This window comes from Haemaphysalis longicornis, unplaced genomic scaffold (genome assembly GCF_048455015.1).
Source record: "Haemaphysalis longicornis isolate Haplotype H1 unplaced genomic scaffold, Haemaphysalis longicornis Haplotype H1 scaffold_5, whole genome shotgun sequence".
NCBI classification, from domain to species: domain Eukaryota; kingdom Metazoa; phylum Arthropoda; class Arachnida; order Ixodida; family Ixodidae; genus Haemaphysalis; species Haemaphysalis longicornis.
The window spans coordinates 64,468,761-64,494,139 of record NW_027526385.1 but is presented as its reverse complement, the minus strand read 5'-3'; the positions used below and the strand labels follow the sequence as shown (position 1 = coordinate 64,494,139).

Here is a 25,379-nt window from a genome sequence, read left to right as displayed (position 1 = left end):
AATTCCAAACTCAATTCCTCCAACACAAGAAAAAGAAAAGCTTCCAAATTTTTATAATTTTCTTTGAATCATTTTAATTTTCTAATTTTCTTTGAATCACATTCGAATTAACGACTGATGTTTGGCCAATCCCCTGATTGGGTATGCGCCAATATACAAAGGAACAACAACAACAACAACAACAACAGAGATCATGGTTCGAGGCGACCGAAGGAGGCGGGACCCGAGGTCTGGGAACCCGCAAGGCACCAGCGGCACTGGCCCGTTGGCCTCCGCAAGCATTTGGCGCGGGTGCTCCTGGGCAACGGCGGCTCCGATGCGCTGGCTTCAGCACCGGCTTGCACGGGCACACACGCACCAGTGGCTTCGCCCCACTGGCCCCGTCACCGTCTTCATGGCGCTGCGCTCAGGGAGCCATCTCAGTGACAACGGATACCCCGCTACCCCAACGATCCGGTGCAACGCAACGACAGAATGTGCGGTAGGGAAAGGGCATTTAAGAAACTATAGGGACCAATAGATATAGCGAGAGGGCATTATTGCAGTTCATGAACTGAAAGCCATTTGGGGTCTTTTTTGCATGTAATGTTTTTCTAGCACTTTTACTGTATATTTCCCTTACATTCTTCTTCCTTAAAGTCTCATCTTAATTTGATCCGTTTGTGTTCGGTCTCCATTCTTTTACCGAGGTGACGCGTGACACACATCAAGCGCCTCAAGGAAAAAACGCTTTCCGTGGTCGGAATCAGACATGGGTCCCTGGAAATACGAAGCAACGTCTATCCTATTGCGGCGTACCGGCATGGTCAGAGCTGTTTCGATGTAAGGCATATAAAGCCTTCTTGGTCGCACTGATGGCGGCCGTCCCATCACAAAAACACTTGGAACACCCGCTCCCCCGATAAGCCAAGCGAGAGCGAACGACTGCCTCAAAAAAAAAAAAAAAAAAGCCGAGCATTTCGACCGCCGTTGTTAGATGAAGGGGCGCTTGATTTTTTTTTTTTACCCTAGTCATATACAGTAAGGTGCATAAGGCTGGATTCCGTGCATTGTGCAGGTCCGTCAACCAAAACACACTCTCCCTCTCTGTGACGAAAAAGGTGCCAGCCTTAGAATCCCATGGATTCCTCGGAACTACAGGGAGCTTCGGGGCCCGTACCACGCTTCAAATGGCCTATGATTATAATTGTGACCCCGCAGTTACAGTCTATCACAAACCGGACATTCGTTTCCTCATGGAAGGAACTCGAGATTTGCACTGAATGCGACATATTCCTCGGATGTGCCGAGAAAGAATTCCCGCAAGGAGCTACTGAGGGGGCTGTCCTAGGGTATGGTCAAGTGGTGACAGGCACGGCCACAAAGTTCAACAAAAAGTTCAGCAGAAAATTCAACAGCAGATCATGAATCGCGTCTAGCTAGGCCTTTCCAATCCCATTCTTTTAAAGTTATCAGCACACATCGCGATCTCCTCGCTAAGTGCTGAAAACCACCAAAGCCACCACTTCTTTTCGGTAATGCATTCATATCTAGTGATAACCTTGGGTACCAACTCTCATTGTAAAGAAAACTATAAAATTTTGTTGGATGTTCTTTTTCAAGGGATTATATTCTCAATGTAGGCCAGAAGATCGCAGAACACTTCAACGTGTTTACCGCGGTGAGCTACTATCGGTGTTTCACCCGACGATAAAGCGCAATTGAGGGCGCATTCTTAAAACAAACATGTAATCTAGTCAATCGGTGGGTGACATTGTTTGGCTGTACTCTATCTGCTGTGCTGTACTCGGTGGCTAGACATCGGCCGCCATTCGAACAAAAGGGTGCATAACCTGTTGTATCGTTGAAGGCATTGTCTGCCACTCGTCAAGCTGTCCTAGCACGTACGATTAGTAAAACAATTTTAACGCAATTTCTTTTGGAAGAACGGTACTGTGGTCCACTTATAACGGCGCTACGCAATAGCTTCTTCCTCTATAATAAGCATATTTACATCGGTGTTGTATTATCCGTGATTATCAAGAAAATAACGCGAAATTTGGGCCACATTCTCAAAACAGTTGTGCGACCTATAGACACTCAGTGGGTGCCATTGGTCGTCCTTTTTCAGATACTGTGCCCAGGCTGGACGGACGGAAAGTTTAAGAAAACGTGTATAATCTTCTTATCGGCGGAAGAATTACCTGCCTCCTTTCAAACTAGTTTACTGAATACAATTGGTCTAACAATTTTAACGTCGTTGGTATTGCGGGTATTGTTTTGTAATTGTAGGTTACAACGGCGCTGTGCAACTACAACTTGTACACAGAAACATGATTGCAGGGGCGTAGTGTTATTTGTGGTTACAACGATGACAAGGTGAAATTGAGACCGCATTCTGAAAACAGGTGTGTAATCTAGTCTAACGGTGGGCGACATCGTCGGCCCCTTCTTTGACATTGTTCCACAGGCTGTGTGGCGAGATGTTCGCCTACAGTATAATAAAAATTTGTATTATCTTTATGTTTGTAGAGGCTTTGCCTGCCCCCTCTTAACTACTTTACTGCACATGACTCGTAAAACATTTCTAACCTTATTTATTTCGCACTGAACCGTATTGATATGGGAGCTTAGAACGGCGTTCCGCGCTTACAACGGTGCCCGCAAACGTGATCAAAGGGGCGTAGTGCGATTAGATGTTACGGTACTCTACGATACTAGCGGGTATGGTAGGAGTACCGTAGCGGTTTCGGTACGGTACTTGGTAGTACCATAGAATACCGTAACCTCTAATCGCACGACGCCTATGTGACCATATTTTCCTGCACAACATGGTCACAGGGGCGTAGTGTGATTACAAGTTACGGTACTCTAGGCTGCTACGAGGTACCGTACCCTGCAACCGGCTGGCGCCGCTACCCGCCCGTGGAGGGGACCAAACGAAATCTTCGCAGTTGCATCGACCGTATACCAGGCGCCACAGCAGGACTGGTCCTCCGCACTTCTTTTAATCTATTTCTGTTTCCTATCAAGATAAAAAAATGTGCGCCAATCCACCTTCTGAAGAGGGTTGGAACGCAATGCTGCAAAACGACACCCACAACGATTACCCATGCCACGTCATTTGAATCCACACACATGGCTCTAGAAAGAGTTAAACCAGATACAAGTGAAATGCACTGAACCACATCCTTGATTACTTCAAAGAGATGTTCTTTGCTAAGGGTAAATCAATGCATGATTCATGAATGGTAGCTGGTTGAGTTGTATTGGTGAAACATAAGTGCAAACTTTTGTATGTAAAATTAAAGGAAGCTCAAACGCGGTCGACGATCAAACTTTTGCTCCGTCTCTGCCGCAGACGACGGAGGGGACGGGATCGGCGTCAGAGACGGAAAAGAAGTGAGATGCTATGCGTTGGTGTGAGCTTCCTTTAAGTTTTATAACTCCAAACGCATACCCAAGGCGCGCACACGGTCGCAAACCTGCCGTGGGCGGAGCGCACAGAGGCGCGAGAGGTCGTGTGACATTATCACGTGGCATTCAGCCAGAACGCAGGGTGTAAACTCGCAGACGTGCTCGGTGAGTGCACCGTCTGTCTCCCCTGTCCACGCGTGGGCTCGTAGCTCAATCAGTTAGACAACGAGCACCCGCTCCGTTTCTCTATTCGTTCAGGTTCGTTTCCTGGCGGTGCCAGTAACTTCTTTTATTTGTTCGCGGGAGTGTTCTGCTGAAACCAACGGTCGCGACAGAACCCTTGAAAAGTAGAAGTAAAAAGCCTCGCTTTAAAAGGAAATGAGAAAACATTTCTAAAAAAGGTACCACAAGGCTACACATTGGTCTACAGTACTACAAAAACGTGTATAACTTGTGTCAGTGAACTCAGTGTTATTACACGTGCAACTTGGTTACCACGCCGATTAGTGAAACAATTCGCAAAGACAGCCGTTGCTGCTAGAGAGTTCCTTATACTTTTAAAAATGATAGCCTTTTTGGGCTACTTCAGCCCAGACATTTTGGTCTGACTGTTTGTGTTTCACTCGATTATGCCGCCCGGCCAAGTTAGAGTAGATTCCGAGCAAGACATTTATATACCAACAACCATTTCTTAGCATATAAATCTGCTTGGAATGTTCATGCCTCTCAACATTTTTGATTTAGAACAAATCATCCCGCATATGTGAGGCAAAAGATCAACGTGTAAGTGACTTTTGCTTTGTTTCTTTGCGAAAAATTACATGTTTGATTGTTGCGATAGCAAAGAAAATGTTATTACAGCCCCAGTAGTAAAACACTTCGCTGTACAATAAGGCGCCGTCTGGCGGTGGCCCTGGCAGAACCATCTTGTGCGTTTCTCAGGGCCAGTGCCAGGCTGCGCCGGTGTTATCAAAAGAAATATCTCCGCCGCTACGTTGCACAGTTTATGCTTCTTGTTGCCATTATACGGCGTCTAATTTCGTTGTTTGGGGAGTGCACATAGCTCTGAAAAGGACGCGATTTTCCATCTTTCAATGACCATAATAGTGGTGACGAAGTGCCAAGCCCAGACGCGAAGACGTGTCTACAAAATCCAAGGTAAACACCGAGTACACGACATTGCGACGGAGGAGTGCCGGCGTGCCGACGGCCATCGTCCCAAGCGTGCTCAGGAAACGTCCTACCAACGTGCCGAGTGGCTAGCGAAAGACTGCGAAGCGGTGCCCACTCGTGGCAGCATGACGCACTCCTGGCGCGCGACGCTTGAATTGTCCAGTTCCGGACCCTTCGGCGACAACGAGGTAAAAATGAAATCTCCCTAAAGAAACCGGAATTACACTTATGCCAGGACGTGGTAGGGGAAGAGCATCACAGGTGGGCGGTGGAGAGACGAGGACTGATGCAGCAGGGGCGGCAGGAGACTATATCGTCCATATATGAAAAACTTGCAACGAAGCAAGGAGATACGCGGCTAATATTTTTCACGGAAAGCACTGGCTCAAGCAGGCACGTCATCTTTCGCAATACCCTGTTATACGGGAGCACTGAATCATTTCAAAGGGTCAATTGAGCATTAAGTTTCGTTGGTATAACACTATAAAACGACATTTTTATTGGTTACTTTCTACCGGTATGCAACGACGTCTCCAATGGCTGTCGCTGCAAGCGAAGTACGGGGGAGGGGTTGAAGAGTTGGGTGAACGTTTTCAAGCTTTTCTTAGATTGCTAATTTTCACGAAAGCCGTGAAGGGTAGAAGTCACGCGGAGTTAGGCAATCGCGTGGAAGTCAGGAAAGGGTGGAAGTCAGCGTGGAAATCAGGCAATCACGTGGGGGTTGTTACCTTTGCGGACATGCGTGTGGTGATGTGGTGACAGGCGTCCAAGGTTACGACGCAGTGTTCCCAGAAGCTTTTAATTTCCGGCTTTCAGTGATAACGCTTCCTACTGAAAATTGCAGCAGTAAGGGACATACCATGTAAACGGACCCGAAAGGGAGAAACGTGACAACGACAAGAATTTCCGACACTTTTTAGACGGTTTCTACGGCTGCCTTTCAGCGCTGATTCTGCTGGTTGGTAAAGCAACTAAGGAGCAACGGTAATTGCGTCACCTTGGAAAGAAATTCGGCGTCAGAACAAGTGTTGTGTGCGAATGCTCTCAAATTATGGCTCGACGTAGGAAATTTCCTATATGCATAGTTCTGGAGGGTGAGCGTGTTTCCAACCGAATAACTGTGCGCTTGAGCGCACGTACGTAGGGTTCCTGAGGGCACATCGCCGCGGCCATTATCATCACCACCTGACTCTCAGAGTAGAGGGCGGCGGGGAATCAAGTGTCGCGATAAAAATTAACTTCCCACAAGAATCATTCACCAACGGCCATAAAGAGCTTCGTTTCTTTGTCCTTGGGTCTGCCTGTCTACTCCTGCAGGAACAGGTCAGCAGAAAATAACAAGCGTAGAGTGGCAGAACAAGCATTGTATGAGACGTATCGAACGGCGACATCATAAGGGCCTCCTAAGCGACGATATGGCTGTCCTGTCCGTTTGCGCCCACATAAAAAGAAGTCCGGCTATCTCCCGGAGCACTATAGAAGGCGAGTACTGCTATCAGCTGTGAAGGCCGTTCAACTTCACCTCTATGGAGTGCATAAATAGTCGTTAAAATAGTTGAAAGGTACATTTTATCAAATATTAAAAACAATTCCTCCTCATATATGCAGTTGTGTCTGCTGGTAAGTCATCGGTTTATTGGAGGTTTGCGAAATTGTAAAAGAAAAAAACTCGAAGCCCCTTTCTGAAGAAAAATATGCTTAAAAAGTGAAGGTTTCTCCCTTGAAACATGAGTCAAAGTCAAAGTCACAAACCGAAACTGATTCAACCGTGCCAAAATGGCGCACTTGGAGAGACGTCTGCTTGATTACACAAGGGATCCAGGATAGATTGCGACCGCGGGAAGTGTTTTTTTTTTTCTCGAGCTGCTTGATGTGCCTTCGCCGATAATCATAATCGTTTTGTTAAACCCACTGTGCAGAGTTCACTCTCCTGCAGTGCGTTTCGCTTCAACACCGACACCATCAGTCAGGCACACAAAGCTCCGGTTTGTGTGCCTGCGCTGTGACCTGTAGCACTGGAAATAGGGAATAAACGTCCAGCCCCCTGGTTAAATACATTACGCTCGTATTGAAAGTTTCACTGCACCAATTCCGCAACGTGACTGGATGTCTTTTGGTCCAAACTAAACGCAAGCTGTGTTGCACGGGCTTTTCATTGTCGGCTTCGTGCATGGACATCGGCCAATAGACGAAATGAAGTTTAAATCTTCAAAATCTTCAGCCCTTTGTAAGCAGTCTAGGGTATCGTCAATTCCTGGCAGGAGATAAGCGTTTGTTTGGGGGGTGTTTTCCTGAGGGATATAATCGACACAAAAAAAAATTGGCTTCAATCCACGCTGTGAAGGTGGTTGGAAAGCTAAGCTTTAAACGACACCCACAACAATTGCCCAGGTGATGTCACTTCAATTCACACGCGTGCTCTACAAAGAGTGAAACCAGTGATTCCGCTAGCCGTTACCTGGAATTCGCCGGGCCGGTATCCCGAACGCAGCAGCGTCGCCCATGGCCGGGCTCGAGAGGCGGACGCCACCGCTGTAGCACGGCCGTGCGTCAGCAGAAAGAAAACGGAGAGGGGCGTCTTTCGAAGGGTGATACAGCCGAACCTATCCATCCTGATGTGCTAGCTTTGGGCTATACCATCGCGCGACACAAGTGAAGACACCGAAACAATTTGGCACGTAAGCTTAGTGATTCCCATTTATGCCGATTTAAACTAGTTTTGTATGTTTGAGAATGGCGAGAAAGTTGAGGGAACTTTTATAATCGCTATTTTTAAGAACCAGTTGCTGATTTTGCCTTTTGTAATACCTCTCAAAACACAACTGAAATTAGTATTCAGCAATTTAGAAAACGGAGTCCCATTCGTGGCAAGCAGTGCGCAACAGGTAGTGTTCCTCTAGCGGCTTGATGTCTGTATGTTGTCTCTACATTTTGTTTTCCCACCCTGCCAAAAATCCTTAACGAATATTTGCCGTACGACCACTTAATTCGGCCGGGTCCGGGTTACCTAGGAGGTGCTGTGGAAAAATTTAATCAAGCCGTGCGAAGAAAGCGCGCAATAGACGCGAAGCGGCGCCAAAACAAGCCCAAATCTACCGTCGCTAAAGCAGACGACGTCCCGCCGACGCGCCCGCTGGTCTGAGCAGCGCGCGGGGACCGCTGGGTAATCATTTGCGGCGCCATCTACACTCTGCTCCGGGAGAAAAACACTATTCCCTTCCTCATCCATGTTGGGCGTTTCTAGTCCCGCACGCCACGAAGGAACCGTTAGCTGGTAGAGGTAGAAAGCTTTGCTTTAAAATTACAGGCGGGTGCACTAGCTTTTAGGCATCAAATACGACAGCGTTATGGTATTCTGGCACGAGCAAGACTCTTGTAATCGCCCGGCACAAACACACGGCAGCGCATCCCTCACACGCGTACTAAAAGCAAGCGCGCGCCCGGCATATTGGAGAGTTCTAGCATAGCGGCTAGCGTTCGCTACGCTAACAGCGGCAGGTACCAGATCCCGACTGCGCATTCGTTCCGGGTATTTCCTGCCCGTTCCAAAACGAATGCCTTCGAGCGCATTCGTTTCGAGGAAGGGTGGTCCCCGCACCGTGCCCGCGCGCGCATGCGCAGTCAGATAATGGTACCCGAAACCGCTAGCGTAGCGTTAGCTAGCTGCTATGCTAAATCTCTCTGATAAGACCCATTTATAGTCCGGCGCAGGGCGTACGCTGGGCTGCGGCGGTCGAGGTCGACGACGCAAGGTCGGTATTGTCACGTTGGCACAAAAACTCATTTCTGTGTACTCCAACGCGCTCTGATGTAGCGCTGTACCACACTGCCATGACGCATGCGCACATTATACCTAGTTACGTTTTCATGCATTCCACGGAACAGCGGGTTCCTGCACCAGACACCGTGTATTGAGGGTGACGAAGCTGCAGTCTTCGGCGCCTTCTGTTGGGGCGGCTTCATACAATTCTTGGCTTTCAGTGGGCGCCGCAAGTGGCGTTACGGGATTTTGAAGCAAAGCTTTACTAATCCTGTCCAGAGGTTTTGCTATCGCGGAAGTTTGACCTTAATTTGAACGTAGCTACGCCGTACCCTTGGCAAGGCGTCACGTTACTTGCCGGGCCAAGATCCGCCGACGGCCGCGTTCGCCAGCCGATGCCAGCTTGGCGCATGCGCTCTCCGAAGCTGATGCGCACCTGCACCACGTGACACGGCGCGGGAATGCCATCCTGGCCGTTAATGTGAGCGACGTCAGGCCGTCTCCTCTGAGCGTTGGGCGGGAGCTGGAGGCTTTGGCCGTCATCGACAAGCGCCGCCTGATCCCCCAGCCGATATCGCCCGACGAGCCGTTAGCCTTGGAAAACGCTGGAAGCGAGACCTCTACCATAGACAAAGGCAGGCTTCGGAAGAATAGTATATTAATTTCAGCTGTACCAAAAGGTTAACCAAGTGAAACCAAGACTAAATCAGTCTAAGCAAAGCTTTCGCTTCGTATCCAGAGTTAGCCGTGCTAAGCCGCAGCCATTTTTGGCCCCCGGTCAATGCCGCCGACGACGCCGGCCTTTCTGCGCTCGGGGGCCCTAACCGCTCCGCGCTTAAATCTCCTCAGTTATTCCTTTATCTGTACTGGAATAACCGGAGACAACCCAGGATTGGTAGATGGGCGAATAATTTTGCGCTGAAGCATGCTGGCGAAAATGTCACTGAATATTGGTCCATTCTGAAGAGGGTACTATGTGAAAGAGGCGGCAAGTAATACTAGATCGTTTAGTTTAAAGGGACCCGGAAACACTTTTTTTAACTGTTCTTGAAATCTTAAATGCTTGCAGAACGTAGTCACCCAACACAACCAGTACTTAGATTAGGGGGTCGCAAAGTACCTCAGCAAAAATTAATGCTCTATGCCCATCAAATAACTTGGAAAGTCGCTCAAAAATTTCTTCTCTTCCCTGGGCTTGACGTTCTTCGACCGCCCGAATTACGCCACTAACGCCATGCAGTGGCTGTTGGTCGGTTTTCCTTCAGTTGCAGCAATGAACGCTTTCCGATAGAAACTTTAAAAAGGACGCTAAAGAAAAACAAAGCACATAACGTAAGGCGTGTCTGGTGCGACGAGCAAATCACGCAGTGCCGCTCCGTGCTGGCCATAACTATAGCTTTCGCAGTGCTTGCAGACGCGAAAGAAAGAGTTAAAGCGTTTATCGAAAGTGTTGCAGGGTCCCTTTGAAATACGGCGCGTGGCCACTGATGGCTGACTGTGCGGTAAAGAGAACATCAAATAATTCTTTCTCTTAATGCAATAAAACTCGCGTAACGAGTCGGTCAATGCACAGTATATTTCGAGAGGTCGACTGAAATAAATTAATTTGGATTTAATTTATTTAGTTGGATAAATTTAGTTGGGTAATATGTAGAACGAATAAATACATTGCTTGACGTTCATTTCCGCAGCTTCCCTCGTGTCTAACCGTGACAAAATTTTAAAAATCACAAACCGAACTCCCTTTTGTCTATGAATCCGCTGTTAATTTCGTGCAAGAAAGGGGCGTGGCTGTTTGGAGAGCATTTTGCACCAAAAACATCTATGGTGAAATCACGATTGACTGACGGGTTCCGGTTAATCACGCGTTGTACACACCCTGAGACACCAAGGAAACCACAGGGAAATAGCTTGGAAATTTATTGTTTTGTGAAATTAATCTTTCCATGTTCGGCTGGGAAAGAAAGTGAAGAAAAAATAGACCATCTTCCCATGGGGAACCATGAGGAGGATGCGAAGCATCATGGGGTTCCGCGTAGGTTCCATTGTGTTGCCGTTATGTTGTTTCATTTATCGGAGCACGAATGGGAACGTAGTGTGAACCCCCATGTAGAGACAGAGAAATGTAGAGAAATGTAGAGACAGTAAAGAGACCGATACCCACGTTACCTGATCGAAGACCTCCTGGTTCTCGTCTTTTTTTATTGCGTGCTCACGCTCCTACCCCTCTGCCCGCCCTCTTCGTCCTTTTCTCTGGTTGAGCTGCAAGGCGCGTGGCGCTTCCCGCCGCAGCTTTCCCGCAGGAAATTCAACATCCTCCTCTAAAGTTTTCAGTTCGTCGTTTCCGTTGAAGTTCAGCTTCGCGTGCCTTCGTTGTATCAGTAGCTTGTGGACGTAGTTTGAATGAGTGAAGGACATAAGGCGCGTTCGTAGCACAGGCTCCCTTTTCGGTTCGTAGCGCAGTGGAAAGAGCGCCACGTACCTCCCGTTGCAGCCAGAGAGTCGTGGGGTCGAAACCGGGCGCGCCTATGTATTTCTTTTTATAGTGAACTGCGCTGACGTCAGCCCAAACGCTGACAGGGCTGAAGAGACGCGCATGCGCAGTAGAGTACGGACGGTGGACATCAACGAGGGAGGGAGGGACACAGCCCCGAGCATGAGATGCTTCGCATCTAAAACAAGCCTCTAGATTAAGCACCGAACTCGCGCCCTTCCGATTAAATCACGGGTGCCTTCTCAATTCTGAAGTCTGGACAACTTTTTTCTCCGCCACTTTCTTAATTTTTATGTTTAGTACAACATAATATTGACGATCCTACCCATCGCTGTTCCGACAACGCACCTTCTTTCTAACGCATGGACCAGTGTCTCCAGCATTTACGACCTGTAACGACCAGTCAACTAGCGGAAAACCTCCTGATGCCACCTTTCGTCACCACGGCGGCCAGAACCGGTGCTCTCACCATGCGTGCAGTCTAAAATGATTAGTAATGAAGGGAAATTTACTTGAATGCAGAAAGAACAGCAAACCGCCTAGAACGCCGATAAATGCAGAGGGGAATAATTTGACTGGTTTGTTTACTGAAGTTAAGCTTTCTCATTTATGTTATGCAATAAGAGGACGAAAGTGCATGCGCACCCAGACACACACACGAACGCACGCACCCACACATGGTGAAAATATTTGTGTATTTTTTAACACCGATCCGTTTTTTATTTTTAACACACAGTCTTTATTTTTAACACACAATAATAAGCACACACTGTTAAAATTATTTTAAATATTTTGTCCCGAAGTACGCTTCTGCCGTCGTCAACGCATTCGTGAACGACATCAAGTGGTAAAAGTAAAAAAAAAAAAAAAAAAACTTTATTTGTTGCTTTCAAGCCTGTGCACTTGGACCCACACGGTGTCTTTTGGCACCAGGAGGAAGGCGTAGGTGTCCAACTCCAAGTCCCGCTGGAATGAAAAATTGCACTGTGTTTTTTTTATTCAAATAACATTGCTGTCTGAAATCAGATCATCTCAAGGGGTGTGCGAAATCGAGACGAGCTGTGTTCCTCAACGGAAGCTAACAAGTTGAGTGAACACCGATTGTTTTTCGGGTTTTTTTTTTTTTTTTTTGTAGCACCAACAGCAAGGTCTAGGTGTCGCAATGTCGACAGGCTTACAGTAGGCATCTCCAGCTTCTCGCGCGAGGCCCAAAACACGGACACAATTATTATTCACAAAAGCAACAAGCAGCGACAGTGCTAGAGACCGAACCACCTACACTCTTTCTAGCTCCATTGAACTGTAACATTGATTGTTTCGAACGAATGTAAAAACAAACTCGCGGTAGCGTTGAATATTTTGCTTTGCTCTTTAGAAATTGAGGCAGCTACAAGCCGACGTCACTATCACACCTTAATGGGCAGTAGTTTTTTCTTGCAGTTTTCAGAAAGCGGGCTGAATAGGCTCAAACGTAGTACATCCTCATAGGAAATGCCTAACGTCGTTTGTGTGGTTCGTAGTTTCTTGCCTCCATGCTACTACAGTTGAGATTTACCCTTTTGATTGAGTTTTCTGGTAGGGGGTAGAGGAGTCTGGGAGGGGGAGAGGAGTCTAGGAGGGGGGGGGGGGGGAGTGGCAGCTATGGATAACAGGGCTTTGATTAAACTCTAAAACACAATTTCACAATTCAACAGCATGCAGGCGCTGAACGCTTCCAATCTATGAGTGGAAGGCACGAGGCTTCCTTTAACAAACGTATTTCGCTTGCAACCATTGCTACTGCCACCGAGATATTAAATTACTCTCGGACGATTTCAGTTTACACCAAAATGAGCATCGAAAATCAATTCTGTAAAAGTGTTCATACTCAGCGTCGCTCAATATAGCCCACTATTGACAGTGCGTAGTGATTTTCGAGTTCGTTAATTTACATTAACAAGCCTGCCCCATTTGAAGTAACCCGTAAAATGTCTCAAAATTAAAAAAAAGGACTTTTATTTAACTCCTTCGCCGTGATAAGAATGGGAGGTGTTTTTAGGGCGATACTCAGAAACTAATGCTCAGGCATTTTATGGCTTAAATATAATCAGGAAAAGCAAGCTAGAACTAACAAAGAACCCGCGAAATATTCTGCAATTCTCAAAAAAATACTATTTAGAGTCTTTTTAGGGTTGAAGGATTGCATCAGTTAGTTTAATGTGACCCACACTACAGCGCAGGAAAAAACACATGCCGGGCAAAAAAGAGAAACGCAGCACTGCCAATGTCCTTTTCCTGTCCTTTTGTGTGCATGTTTTCTTCGCTATAGTCTCTACATCCTTACAGGTGTAAGAATGTGTGTAATTAAAAAAAAACTTTGTGAGCCCGTACGTCATCATAAATATGTATTGCAGAATTTCGTAGCAGTGTTGTGGCAGTACCATTCTGGAATTTGAATGACTCCGCACTCCTACCGTCCCGCCACTAACCTGGAATGGAATAAGTATAGAATACCAGTGGCGTTGGATGAATGCAGTGGAAATGCAATTAGGCGTCTTTTCCCGGAAGGAATGGGCTGCATTTTTAATCCAGTTGTATCGGCCTTCAGGACGGACCTACGCAACCGTGTTGAGCAGCCACGGTAGTTCTTGAAACAACATCACCGCAACCAAAATAGCTGATCGCTGGCCCTAGTGTCATAAACCCTATGCGTCCTCGTGGATGAAGCTGGTCAATGACTTCGAGCGAAGCAACAATGTATGAGAAGTTGGAGGCGAGTAACATGATTTCAGCATTCGAAGAGATGCCAAAGCAACTGTTGCACACACTGTCGTCGCACTCCGCACACGCGCGTAGCGTGCAGAATCAGTCCAATCTTGGAAAAGTATTGCTAGGTTGTGTGGGATGCTAGATTGCGCACTGGTGTCGGAGCGTATGAAGCCACGCAGCTGATATTGCGAAAGGTTTAAGGCAACAACCTGAAAATCCCCCAAATGCGCCTTCGCTCTCTAAACTTGAGTGAGCGCGTAATGAACGTCCTTGCAGCTAATTCATACAGGACGACCTCCAACGCGTACCTGAGAATTTGGCATCAGCCTTCCGGCCCTCTGACTGTCTAGAGTCGCTTGCGGCAGAGCCGGTATTAACTTTCGTATTAACGCTAACAATGGCACGAGTCGAGGCTACAGCAATGACATACAATATTAGAATGCTAAAAAAATGACCGCGTGTCTGCTCACTTTGCTGAAAATTTCGCCAAAAAACGCCCTTGCAATAGAGCACGCTGCTCTCACTGTTCCTTCTTCTCCGACTGTCAATCATTTCCGATGGTCAAGAAATATCTTAAGAAAGCATTTAAATGAGCTGGCAGCGCAACTATTTGCGTCGACAGACTGAGAACGTGGTGGAACACAGGTATTACCTCTTGACTCGGGCCCAGCGTAATCCGGAAGTGACGCAACACCTGAGCGGTGACGGAGACTAGTTCGACGAGTGCTAGGCGCATGCCCAGGCACTGACGGACGCCCAGGCCAAAAGGTTGGTACACGGCTGGATTAATCTCGTCCACTCTTTCGGGGCTGAATCTGTGCAAGAAATCGGACACATTGTTAAAGCCAAACGCCCATTCCTGAAAGAAAGATCGTCGAAACTCGATGCTTTCTCTGATACAAACGCAAAGTACACCCTTTGCTACGGCGCGCCTCATCGCCTGCATTGCGTCGGCGCGTTAAACTCTACAATCAATCAATAAACGATCGAATCAGCCAAAGTCCAAATCTACGACAACGCTCAGCTAGCCGAATGTAATGTTGTGATTGCTGATTGGATCATTGGGAAGTGCTTATTTGGTTAGCTCAGTGATGTCGTTGATTTGGGCTTCCCATTGGTTGATCGTGTGGCATGATCAACGTTCCGTTTGTGCACCTGTTAGAAAACGCTTTCATCATCATCATCGCTGAACCGTAGCCCCTGAACTACATTCGTATATTCCAAATGCATTCACAATAAAACCCGCTACGCGTGTAAAGGCATCCCGTTGTTTATGCGTTCTGTGGTGATGTGCCCTTCGCGGAAACCCATTGTATATAGTGGCTTTCCTGCAGTGCATTTTTGACAACGCCAGAAGTAAGGCATACAAAGCTTCGTTTTAAAATAACCATTGCACCGTGCTCAAAGTAAAGCTTTGGAAGCTTAATGTCGATCAATTAACGTGTGCAAAAAAAAACTGCTTGATTGCTTTGAATTCTATCTGAATGCAAGCTTTGACAATAAAACTAAAATATCCAAGCATTGGTGGTGGTGGTGTTCTATTTATGCACGAATTCAAAAACCTACAAAAGATAAAGATAACCGGACAAAGCAAATCCAAGCCTCGAAAAAGAAACCGAAAGAGTACACTCTAACCGGAGGAAAAGACGTGAGTTTGACGGTACGTCACTGTCGTACGGGCCGTTTTTATTAAACTTCTTCCTAGTCAGAATTTTGAGTCCAAACTGTCAAGAGCACGAAGAGCTGTCTGTAGACAATAGTTGACTTAAAACCAGCCGTATTGAGCAAGCAGAACGTCAAAGTTCTGCTTTGTATTTGTATCAAAGTTTTGTATCAAAGTTGAACATAATGTTCTATGCGCAGAAAAAACATTGTAGCTAGTAAGTTTGAGGGAAATACTTCAGATAACGAGGCCTTCACGAGAAAAAAACAGTTCTGTTATTACCTAATGTGGGTAATTTTAATTTTTCGGAGCAGGTAAATGCAAACAAACTACCGCTCCAGAGTACTGTGTACGGCCCTTTACATTTGTTGTCGAGTATCTTCTGGATACTAGTACTTGGACTATGGCCGCAATGGGGGAAAAAAACCAGTCCTAACACAGAGCAATGGCTGCGGTTTTCTGCTGCGGTTAATTTATGACCGCCTTATTATCGGTGAAAACAAAGGGTAAATAAAACTAGTTCTCATCAGTTCCAACTCATTAGGGTACTTTGGGTGTCTGGCATGTTTCGCTCACTACTAGTTTAAATATATTGGCAATAACTAATAAACAATCGTCGACAACGAAAAGTAAATAATACAGCGCCTCATCAGCGTCAACTACGACAAATTCTTTGAATTGTAAAAAAATATTGCTGGTACTAGTAGCTGAGTTACGTCGGCAATACCGGACAAAACGTCTAATATTTCTCTCTCACTGAAGTTCGTGTAATTAATTCTTGCGCAAGACACTGGGGAACGGAACGCTTACCTTTCAGGGTCGAATTTATCTGGATCAGTCCAGTACTGAGGATCCCGGTGCAGATGGTAAACGGGCACCACGAGGGACATGCCCTTTTTGATAAGGAACTTCCCGTACCTGTAATCCTCTTCTGCCTTTCGCGTTGTGAACCTGCGAAGAGTTTCAAATAATGGCACTAATTGAATTCGTCGTATACTCTCGCATACTCGTATTAAACCTGTTCGTTATCATCATTAGGAACCTCTTAGGCTTGTTGGTTTATGCCAGATATATACAGCGGAGTCCCGCGAAGACGAAGGAAGAACAATACATCACGATGTAATCATCATCATCCTCATCGTTATCAGCCCCACCGTATTTATAACAACGCGGCGGTGAATTATAACCATTTTGCTGAACCTGGCTCGCCCATAACATTCCCCTATAACTGTAAAAAATATTGCATTATTCCGAATATGACGAACTGAATGGGTAACATCAGTGCGTCTCTGCATATTGGGACGGCTAAAACAGTTGGATAATGCTGGGTGCACGTTTGGCTTGGTTCAAGAAAAATTTCGGCCAGGCGGCTGAACCGAGGGGCGTACAGAAACAAAGATACTAGCAAACCCAAATTTTCGAGTTTCTGTACCCCAAGAAATAAAACTATCCTCTTAGAATACAATTATTTTCACGTATACTTGCCCTTCGAACAGCATGTTTTAAGTGCGAATGCACTTTATAAGCGACCCTGAATTCCGGTGACCGCCGTCCGTCCACATAGCAACAGCTGCGGGTGCGCGCGCTCCTCGTCTTCCTTGGCAACGGGTGGAGATGGGCGACATGGCACATACCCACGTGGGGGATTGGCCAGGAATCTCCTCGTCTTCCTTGGCAACGGGGGGAGATGGGCGCGCGCTGCCTGGCCGCTGACATGGCACATACCCACGTGGGGGATTGGCCAGGAATCGGGCGTGAGAAGGGCTAATGCACCCGGTTAAAGGAGTACTGACACGAAATTTCAAAGCTGAGATCCGCTCTAGCAATCAAGTACAACGACAACACAAATAGGTGTCTGTGAATAAATGCAGCTTTCTTTCTTGGTAGTTGTGTGTGTGTGTGTGATCTCTCTTTCGCGAACATTACCGAACCGCGCAAATTCAACTCGTGCATTCGCACTTTCACATTCTTCCCCTCGGGGAAATGCGGGGAAATTTTGTGATTTGCCTGCATGGTTTAGTTTTCTTTCGCACAATTTGCGATTGCAAGGGGAAGACACCCCGTTGGTACTCTGTATACTAGCATTGCGTAAAGGAAAAAGGAAGTTTGACGTACGGTAGCCATAATGCCAAATTTTTAGGGCACATTTGAAATTTTATATTTATGTTAATGTTTATTGGAAGTTTTCTTGCTAAGTTACGAGGACGAAACTTGACAGCAGTAGCGGCACCAAAACATGGTGGGGGAACACTGGAGGCTTCGACTGCTGCTGAAAATTATAGTGTAAGTCGGTGGACCTCTTTACATATTCAATGACATTAAACTTTCGAGGACTGTGTGGCTCGCAGGTAATTTTAAACGTTCGGAAAGAAGTTTTTCCTCCTTTTCTGCACACATAATATTGTTATCATAGTGGCGCGTGTCCTTTATTATCCAATAGAGACCATTTATGGGACAACGCACAACGTCATGTTCGTGCATTTGCGGACGAGGTGCAACGTTGACTAGGGCAGCTGTACATGTAAGCACGACGGTCACCAAACTCGTCGCAGATGTCTTCCTGTTGAAAGTGAGCACTTCAGGTGGTTCTGACAGCTGAAATCCTCCGTCGAACGGAAGCAAATAAAATAGTGCAATGGTGCCTACGTGCGCCAAACGCATGAACTACGGCGTCCTCTTTATTATGGGTGCGGGAAGCACTAGGGGGTCGAAAACATAAAGGCGCGAAAGAACTATCTATAGGGTCTGCGAGATTGCTTGCAACCATGCCCAAGAACATTCCAATTTACACCTGCTTAAATGTAGGCTACTTTCAGTGCCAATTTTCTCGAAGACTAGGGAGTAAAACAAATGTAATTATTCAAAAACAAATCAAAATTCTGACAACACGAGTCATGTGTAAACATTCTAATTCAATTAATCACAACGAACTTGCTGTGGGAGCTTACGTGTTGACGGCAGGATATAACCTCAGTGTTTCCGAAACCACTTGATTTATGTAGGGAAGCGTGGCCAGGGTTTGGTAGGACAGTTGGTCTCCCTGAAACAGAATATGGAGTTGTTTTTTTAGGTGGAATGAAAGCGGTGTTAAAGCTGAAGAATAGGCGAAGCCTGATTTGCTTTAACAAATTTGATGATTTCCTTTAAGAATTCTTTTCAAACTCTTCGTACAACCCCCCTCCACACACACACATGCACTCAATTTTTTTCCAATGCAGTCTCCACAAATGCCTTGAGGATAGCTCAACTTAAAATATGTAATATGTACTAGCACTCATACGGTTTAGTGGTAAAAGCAAATTCATGGATTCATAATGGTATTCACTTTACTTTCTGAATCACTTGCTTTGGCGACACTTTATAGAAACGCACTTGAATAACTGCGCGTAACGTCTTCTACGAACGCTTTCGAGCTGTCAGAGGCAACTATACACAGCCTTATCAGGGTTGCTGTGCAATGAAGCGAGAAGACTGCATACGTTACATAAAATAACGTTCCAACCCTATTTTGTTCACGCTATTTTGGTTCCCACGCGTGATGAAGTTTCACATCTGGTAATATTCTAGTTCGGGCTTCCGACACGAGACCCATAGATGTATTTCGGACGTCCGAAAATATTCCTTCCATTTTCTTCAACATAGTGTTGATGCCATCTGCAAACAAAGCATATTCCCTCATACATTTTTACATTTTTTTTCCTGCTGGAAAAACTTAAACTTTGTTTTAAAATCGCGTAGCCGCTTCACTGGTTCTGCTGGAACTTCGGCAAATGCACATAAAAACGCCACACAAACCACTCACTTTAAGGTTCAAACTGCTCTTAACCAGTTATGTACCAGCGTACACGTGTTACAGCCATTCAAAGTCTCCCTCCTTGCATTCGCGAACTACTAGCCTTATTGTATAATTTTGGAAACAGCCAACTAATTCATTGAGTGTTGGCGAACAAGACATTGCGAGATTCATTTATGAAAACTTTAGTCTATTGCGCTGAAAAAAGCCAGAAGTTATATAAAACATGCTACGTAACATTAAATAATGGTCCCAATTTGAACTGTAGTATTGAAATGTAAGCAACAGTTGCAGGTTTAACAGTAGATGGGAATCTCAGAAATACGAAATAGGTCGTGTTTCTACGTGAATTCTTAGTGATTTCGGTGTCTAACTGGGTCACAGAATCTGACTTCTTCAGGTACAGGTTTCAATGAAACACTTACTTCTTTTTTAAACGCTTCCAGCGCCTCCTGCCTCACTTTTTCCTGCACGTCCTGATGTCGGCCCAGGATGTAGAACAAGAAGGCCAGGGCCAGTCTTACGGTGTCGTACCTGCGCCCAGAACAGATTCACGAGGTCTTGTTTTAAAGCGAAATCATCTAAGTAGTATTGCAGACGTCGTTCTTTAAAAAAGTTATTGCATTTCTCCATAGACCGGTTGGTCGGCCGAAAAGCTCTGATAAGATCTCTGGACACACTGCGCCTGCGTGAAGCCGGGCTACCATTGTGTCAAAACGGTTACGTGAAATTCGCTAGAAAAGAGCGGTTCCAGTACCTATCATGAAGCCTAATATAGTAGTACACCTTTATCTCATAAAAAAACGTATCGGTATACGTTTAGATCATTCGCAGATGCGTTTACTTAGCGCGCGAAATATTGTCGCATGTGTTCCTTCTTCGTTTATATCGATTTTGGTCCTAGCAAGTTTGATGATCGATTTGACTAACTTTCAAGAAGGTTTGGAAGCACTTGCCGCCTTGGTTTTGACGCACGTTTGACGTACTTTTGATGTTGGAAAGCTTTCGCGCTTCTCTCAACTTTCTTTAGGAAGAGCACGTAATTTTTTTTTTCAGACCACAGCGTTATCGTTTCGAGAAGAGAAAGAGGTTTACCCTCCAAGGAACACGCTGACGCAGTTCGTGGCCATTTTGTCCATAGTCTCTTCTGGTAACGGCGCTGTTTAAAAAAAGAGAAGATGACTCGCATAAAAATTTGAGCCTTCATTCTCGTAACCATTCACTTTTCACGGACATTAAAACACAGTTCTATTATAAAGAACCCATTCATAGAACGAAAAGAGCCTCTAGAGGCATTATTTGTATATGCCGCTTGCGACCTCATAGGTGCGAAGCATGCCAAGACGAGCCGCTACAGCGCGAGACACAACAACATAAAAGTAATCGGGACACCTAAAGCGTCTTAAGTGTTTTTTTTTAAATTGCCTTTATGCCTAACTATATAGGGCATAATTTTAGAAGAGAAAGAGACGTGAACTCCCCCACCCCGCCCCTCGAAATCGAAGCTCAACTACATCCGCCACTAACATTTCGCTTGCGCCCATATAACGAACTTCCAAATGAATGATGCACAGTATTTGGAAATACCTCTGTTTCCCTCCGCCGCCCCACTTTTGCCTCCGGGTGACTCCCGCTTGCCAAGTGCGTCATCCAGAAGGAGTTGTGCAACATCGGGCAGGTTGACCTGCAAATCGAAACACCGCCAACCCGCTCATTGCCACGCACATGCTAACTTTCCATCGCTCCAGCATTGCTGTGTGATCGGTCCCTTCGATTTCACAAAGGACAATTCCCCGCAGAGAACTAGTTGCAGAACGTGCAGAACACCCGCTTGGGGAACTTTCAAAAGCCCTTTGTGAGGTACGTGACTCTAACACTGCTTAGACCTTAGTGCTATGCAACAGCAACACGACGCTCCGTTTTTAAAGACGATAGTCTTTCTTGGGCTACTTAAACCCAGAAATTTTGGCCTGCCTGTCTGTCTGTTTGTCTGTCTGTCTGTCTGTCTGCGTGCGACTCGATTCGGCCTCTCGGACAAAGTGAAACGAAATCTGCGCAATAGTCTTATATACTCCCAGCCAAATCTAAACGTCTAAATCCGGTTTATATGTTCATACTTGTCAACATTGTTGAACAAGAACAATACATCACGCAAATAGAAGACAGAAAATAATACACTAGGGATATTTTAAGTGTTCCTTTATAAAAAACTTTATAGATGCTTGATTTCTGCGAAAGGAAATACTACATCTACTGCAGAAAAAAATGCCGCTGTCGCCCGCGCCACTGTAGCTTCTGGCGGCATTTAAAGTATTCAAGCGGCAACATTTACGAAAAGTTCCACTAGGTAGGTTCCACGTTCTGCTTGGAACTCACGTAGACTAGGGCGAAGCGGTTCTATAAACATTGAAGTAGGGCGCATCGATTCACGCGCGTCTCCGCCGTACGGCAGCGCTGGCATCGAGGAAGCCGACCTGGAGCAGCGGAACGTGGTAAATTTAAATTTACTTGAGCAAACCTTTAGCGTATTCACCTTGGGTGGAGCGCGACGCAAGAGAGACAACTTGAGAGGTGAGCGGGAAAGCAAAGGGAAGCATTTACTTAGCAAATGTCGACAAAGACGATCATCTTTTGTCGGCATTTGCGAAGAAAGGAGCACATACGCGGCCATTTTTTTTGTATTCTCACACAACTTGTTTTTGACAAGTCGAAGCCCATTCCTTTAAAGGAATCTGGCTGAAACGGTAACCTTTCTCCCAATGAACCTCAGTAAAAGCAAACTCCAAAATCAAAACAGCTTCTACCGCGTCGGAATGGCGAAATCTAATAGACGTAGAATTCATAACGGCAGGGACCCGGGTTTGATTCTGACCACGGCAAGCGTCTTTTTTTTATTTCTTTAGGAGATTTCTGTTCCTTCGCGTAGCATCGTCGTCGTTGTAGTGTGAAACCCATTGCGTAAAGTTGGCTTTTCTGCAGTGTGTTCTGCTAAGACGAACGGCGCAATCAGTGAGACACAAAAATCTTCGCTTTAACAAAGACAGCAGCGTAGTTTTTGCATCAGTTGTGAGGATATTCGCGCTATTATGGCGTGCGCATGCCAGTATACCTGCGGGTTTTGACGCCGGAACTCTATTATTTCTTTTGCCTTGTTGCTGAATTCGGCGAGCGCATTGTCGAAGAGGAGGTCAATCAGCTTCCCCGAGGCACGAAGTAGCCAGTTCCAGTGGTAGAGGTTCTCTGAAAAACATGACAAAGTGCTCTGAATTGAACTACAGTCAAGTACCTCAATTTTTTTTCGTGAGCCTGAACTGATGGAAGGATATTTCCCCCAATCCAAGACAATCTGTTTGATGTTTAGGCCACTTTATCGACGCACTATTTTGGTACATGAAGGTTTCTCCTAAAACCCACTATAATATGCTCTTTGAGTAGTTATACCGCATATCCGCGGAAATATGTTGTTAGTTCATTGTGTGCATTCGCAACCTTTCTCAATGTTGGAAAACTTCTACTCGTAGTTTTACCCACTTAGTCTTCCACTTATCGCAATTGTCCGAAAGTATCACAAAGTGGTATTGGCAGTTTGCGTTGACTGGATACATACCATGGGCATGAAAAAAACCAAAAGTCACGTAAGGTCACGATTAGTACAACAAACGTTTGGCATCAAAGCGTAAACGCGCAGTAGCTTGCATCGCTCGAGAATTTGGGCCTTTCTTTCTGAAGCAGGCAATTTGCCGGCTCATAGCGAGCATCTCGCCGATTAAGATGTCTTCAACCGCTAATGCCCTGTCGGGGAGACTGTACTCGGATACAGAGAACGCACCCGTATGGCTAGCCTTACAGCAAAACACCTAAACAATGCGTAGGCGGGGGTGGCCTGGTCGACAACAGTCATGCGTAAAGCGACTTTCAACCATGCGGCACTCCGCTGGACGCAGGGAGTTCGACACGCCACTGCCGTATGAACGTGGGGGCGGCACTATGTTGCTATAAAAAATTTCGAGGTTCGGTCGGAAACCTGGACTTTTACTTTACGGTAACTATTGTTACCGGTGTCCTCTTGATAAAGGCTCAAGGCGCCTCACCCTTCAACTTACTCTTTTACAATGCACCGCAGCGGCGGGGTTTTCTCCTGCGAGAAAATGCTTTGCGGCGAAACCCCCTTTATACATAGCTTTGACGTGACATCACCACAACTCCTTCTGGAGTACTGCTTTCAGATTTCCCAGTGCTGCTCGAGATACGAGCGGTACGTAAAGTTCACAGCCCTCCACAGTGAAAGCAGTGCTTCATCAAGGCAGCAGCAGTGACGTCATTGTAAGCTATGTGTAACGGATAAACCAATATCAGCTCGTTTTAGATGGACCAAAGAGAGATTTTCTCGCCATTTTGCGCCTGAAATATCACGTATGTGGGAAATGCGAAATAGCGTCTTAGAAAAGAGCACAGTTCCCCCGACTGAATTATCAAGCGAAGTCTGACGCCAGCTCCCTCCTCCCTGCCGCTGCGGAAGAGTCGTAATAGGCGCTGGGCACAGCATGGGTTTACAGCGTGTTGTCGAGTGGTTCGTCCAAGAAATACGCCTTAGCAAGCGCTCAGTTTGTCCCGCTTTCGCCAGGTTATCACCATAGCTTCGATGTCATTTTGTTATCTTCACCAATGATACCTAATAAGCTGTCCAGAGTGTCGTACGACGGTATTATAACCACTTCCCTAAAGGGACGTCCATCGGTGTTTCAATTAAACAAATGCCGCGTCTGGCACTACTTCCTCCTCCTTAAAGTAATCTAACGTACACCAACCTAATGTAGCTTATCAAAAAGAAAAAAATATTTAAAACACCCAAAATTTCCATATTCATTAAAATTATAATTAAAACTTATGTGTAAAAAAAACAAAGGAGGCAAGAGCCGGAGTAAAACCACCGCCCTTACTAAGAGGAAGCTAAGACGGAACGTCTGCACCACAACGGCAGACGCTCTGGACAGTGCCCCCCTTGCTTAAATATTCCAATGTTGTTGGATGGCACTCCATCCATGGCTCTAGCACTGACCTGGAGTGCCATCGGAATGCACTCAAGGCACTGCGTACCTAATGTCATGCTACTGTGATGAGCATTTGTTCGGTCAATGAGCTGCGGCGATCGTTACTCACGAGCGAGATTGTAGAAAGGGCCATCCATAATGTTGGGCAGCACCGCGAGTGCCTTCTTGAAGAGGGCGTTGTCTGGATTGCGCTGCACGTCGGTCTCGATTCCGAAGGCCGTCTTGCATATGACGTCGAACGTGAACCTCTCGGACTGGCTCATGGCGTCGATCTCTTTGCCGTTGTCGGCGAATTCACCTAGTATCTCAATGAACTGCTTCTCGGCGTCATTGAGATGAGGCATCACCTGTGCAGAAGAGGGAAGCGGTGTAAGCTCGTGGTTCGCGTTCATTATATAAGTAAAGCTTAAAAAATGGTAAACGATTCCGATAATACCTAATGCAAAATTTGTTTTGGGCGCAGCGTGAACGGCAGTCTTCTCGGTCACGGCGCATATCTGCTGTGTCTCCGGAAGTGCCTGATCGCGTGATCAGGCAACGCACAGCGGCACGTGCTACTCCGCCCTAATCTCGCAGCGCGCTGGTGCCGCAGAGCATGTTACAGTTAAAGGTGTTAGGGTTTGCGTAAATTAGGGTTTGCGTATAGGGGGAAGAGGAGGAGGAATAAACGTGTCTCAAAAGCCGTCCGCCCTGGGGAAGAGTCCTCATTCCAGGACCCCTTGAGTCCGTCCGACTTCTTGGGCTCTCTGCACCAGCCAAAGCTGGTCGTCAGGGTCCGAGCTGGACAGAACTCTCTCCCAGTGCTCAGGGGAGGGGAAGGGCAGGGGGGATAGGTGGGGGTTCTTATGACAGCCCCACATGATATGGTAGAGGGTGCCCGGAGCCTCGCAGAAGCGGCATTGCGAGGAGTACAGGGTGGGGGCCAGAATGTGAGCTCTAGTGGGGTGGGGAAAAGTGTTTGTTTGGATGCCTCGGAGGTGGCGCTCTTGTTCTTTAGTGAGGCTTTTGTGCGCAGGGGGATATAACATTCGTTCCAGGCGGTAATGCTGGGTGATTTCGTGGAACGACAAAAGGGGGCAGACCTGCCACTGCTCGCCAAACTCCTGGCTTGCCCGGTGGGTCAACTCTCGGGCACGCTGATGGGCAGCTTCATTGCCAGACCCGGCGGAGTGGGCTGGAGCCCAAATAATCCTCACGGGATGTCGAGGAGGATGCTGGAGTAGAGTTGTTCTGGCAGGTCACGATATGCAACCACTGGAGAAGGTTCTACATACTTGTTGGCTGTCTGTGATTATTATTTC

The 25,379-nt window shown here is 46.5% G+C and overlaps 1 protein-coding gene across 1 annotated transcript in view; it reads right to left on the bottom strand.

Annotated features, from left to right (window-relative positions):
- Positions 1-11,681: 11,681 nt before the first annotated feature.
- Positions 11,682-25,379, bottom strand: part of LOC144138336 (cytochrome P450 3A43-like) — a 29,944-nt gene continuing 16,246 nt past the window's right edge. Inside the window, exons 6-14 of the mRNA XM_077670569.1 lie at positions 24,188-24,425; positions 22,137-22,267; positions 20,615-20,711; positions 20,123-20,186; positions 19,453-19,561; positions 18,183-18,274; positions 16,045-16,185; positions 14,224-14,386; positions 11,682-11,789 (exon numbers count right to left, since the gene is read on the bottom strand). Coding sequence (XP_077526695.1) covers positions 11,700-11,789; positions 14,224-14,386; positions 16,045-16,185; positions 18,183-18,274; positions 19,453-19,561; positions 20,123-20,186; positions 20,615-20,711; positions 22,137-22,267; positions 24,188-24,425 — 1,125 coding nt within the window. The 3' untranslated portion in view covers positions 11,682-11,699. The remainder of the gene's footprint in view (positions 11,790-14,223; positions 14,387-16,044; positions 16,186-18,182; positions 18,275-19,452; positions 19,562-20,122; positions 20,187-20,614; positions 20,712-22,136; positions 22,268-24,187; positions 24,426-25,379) is intronic.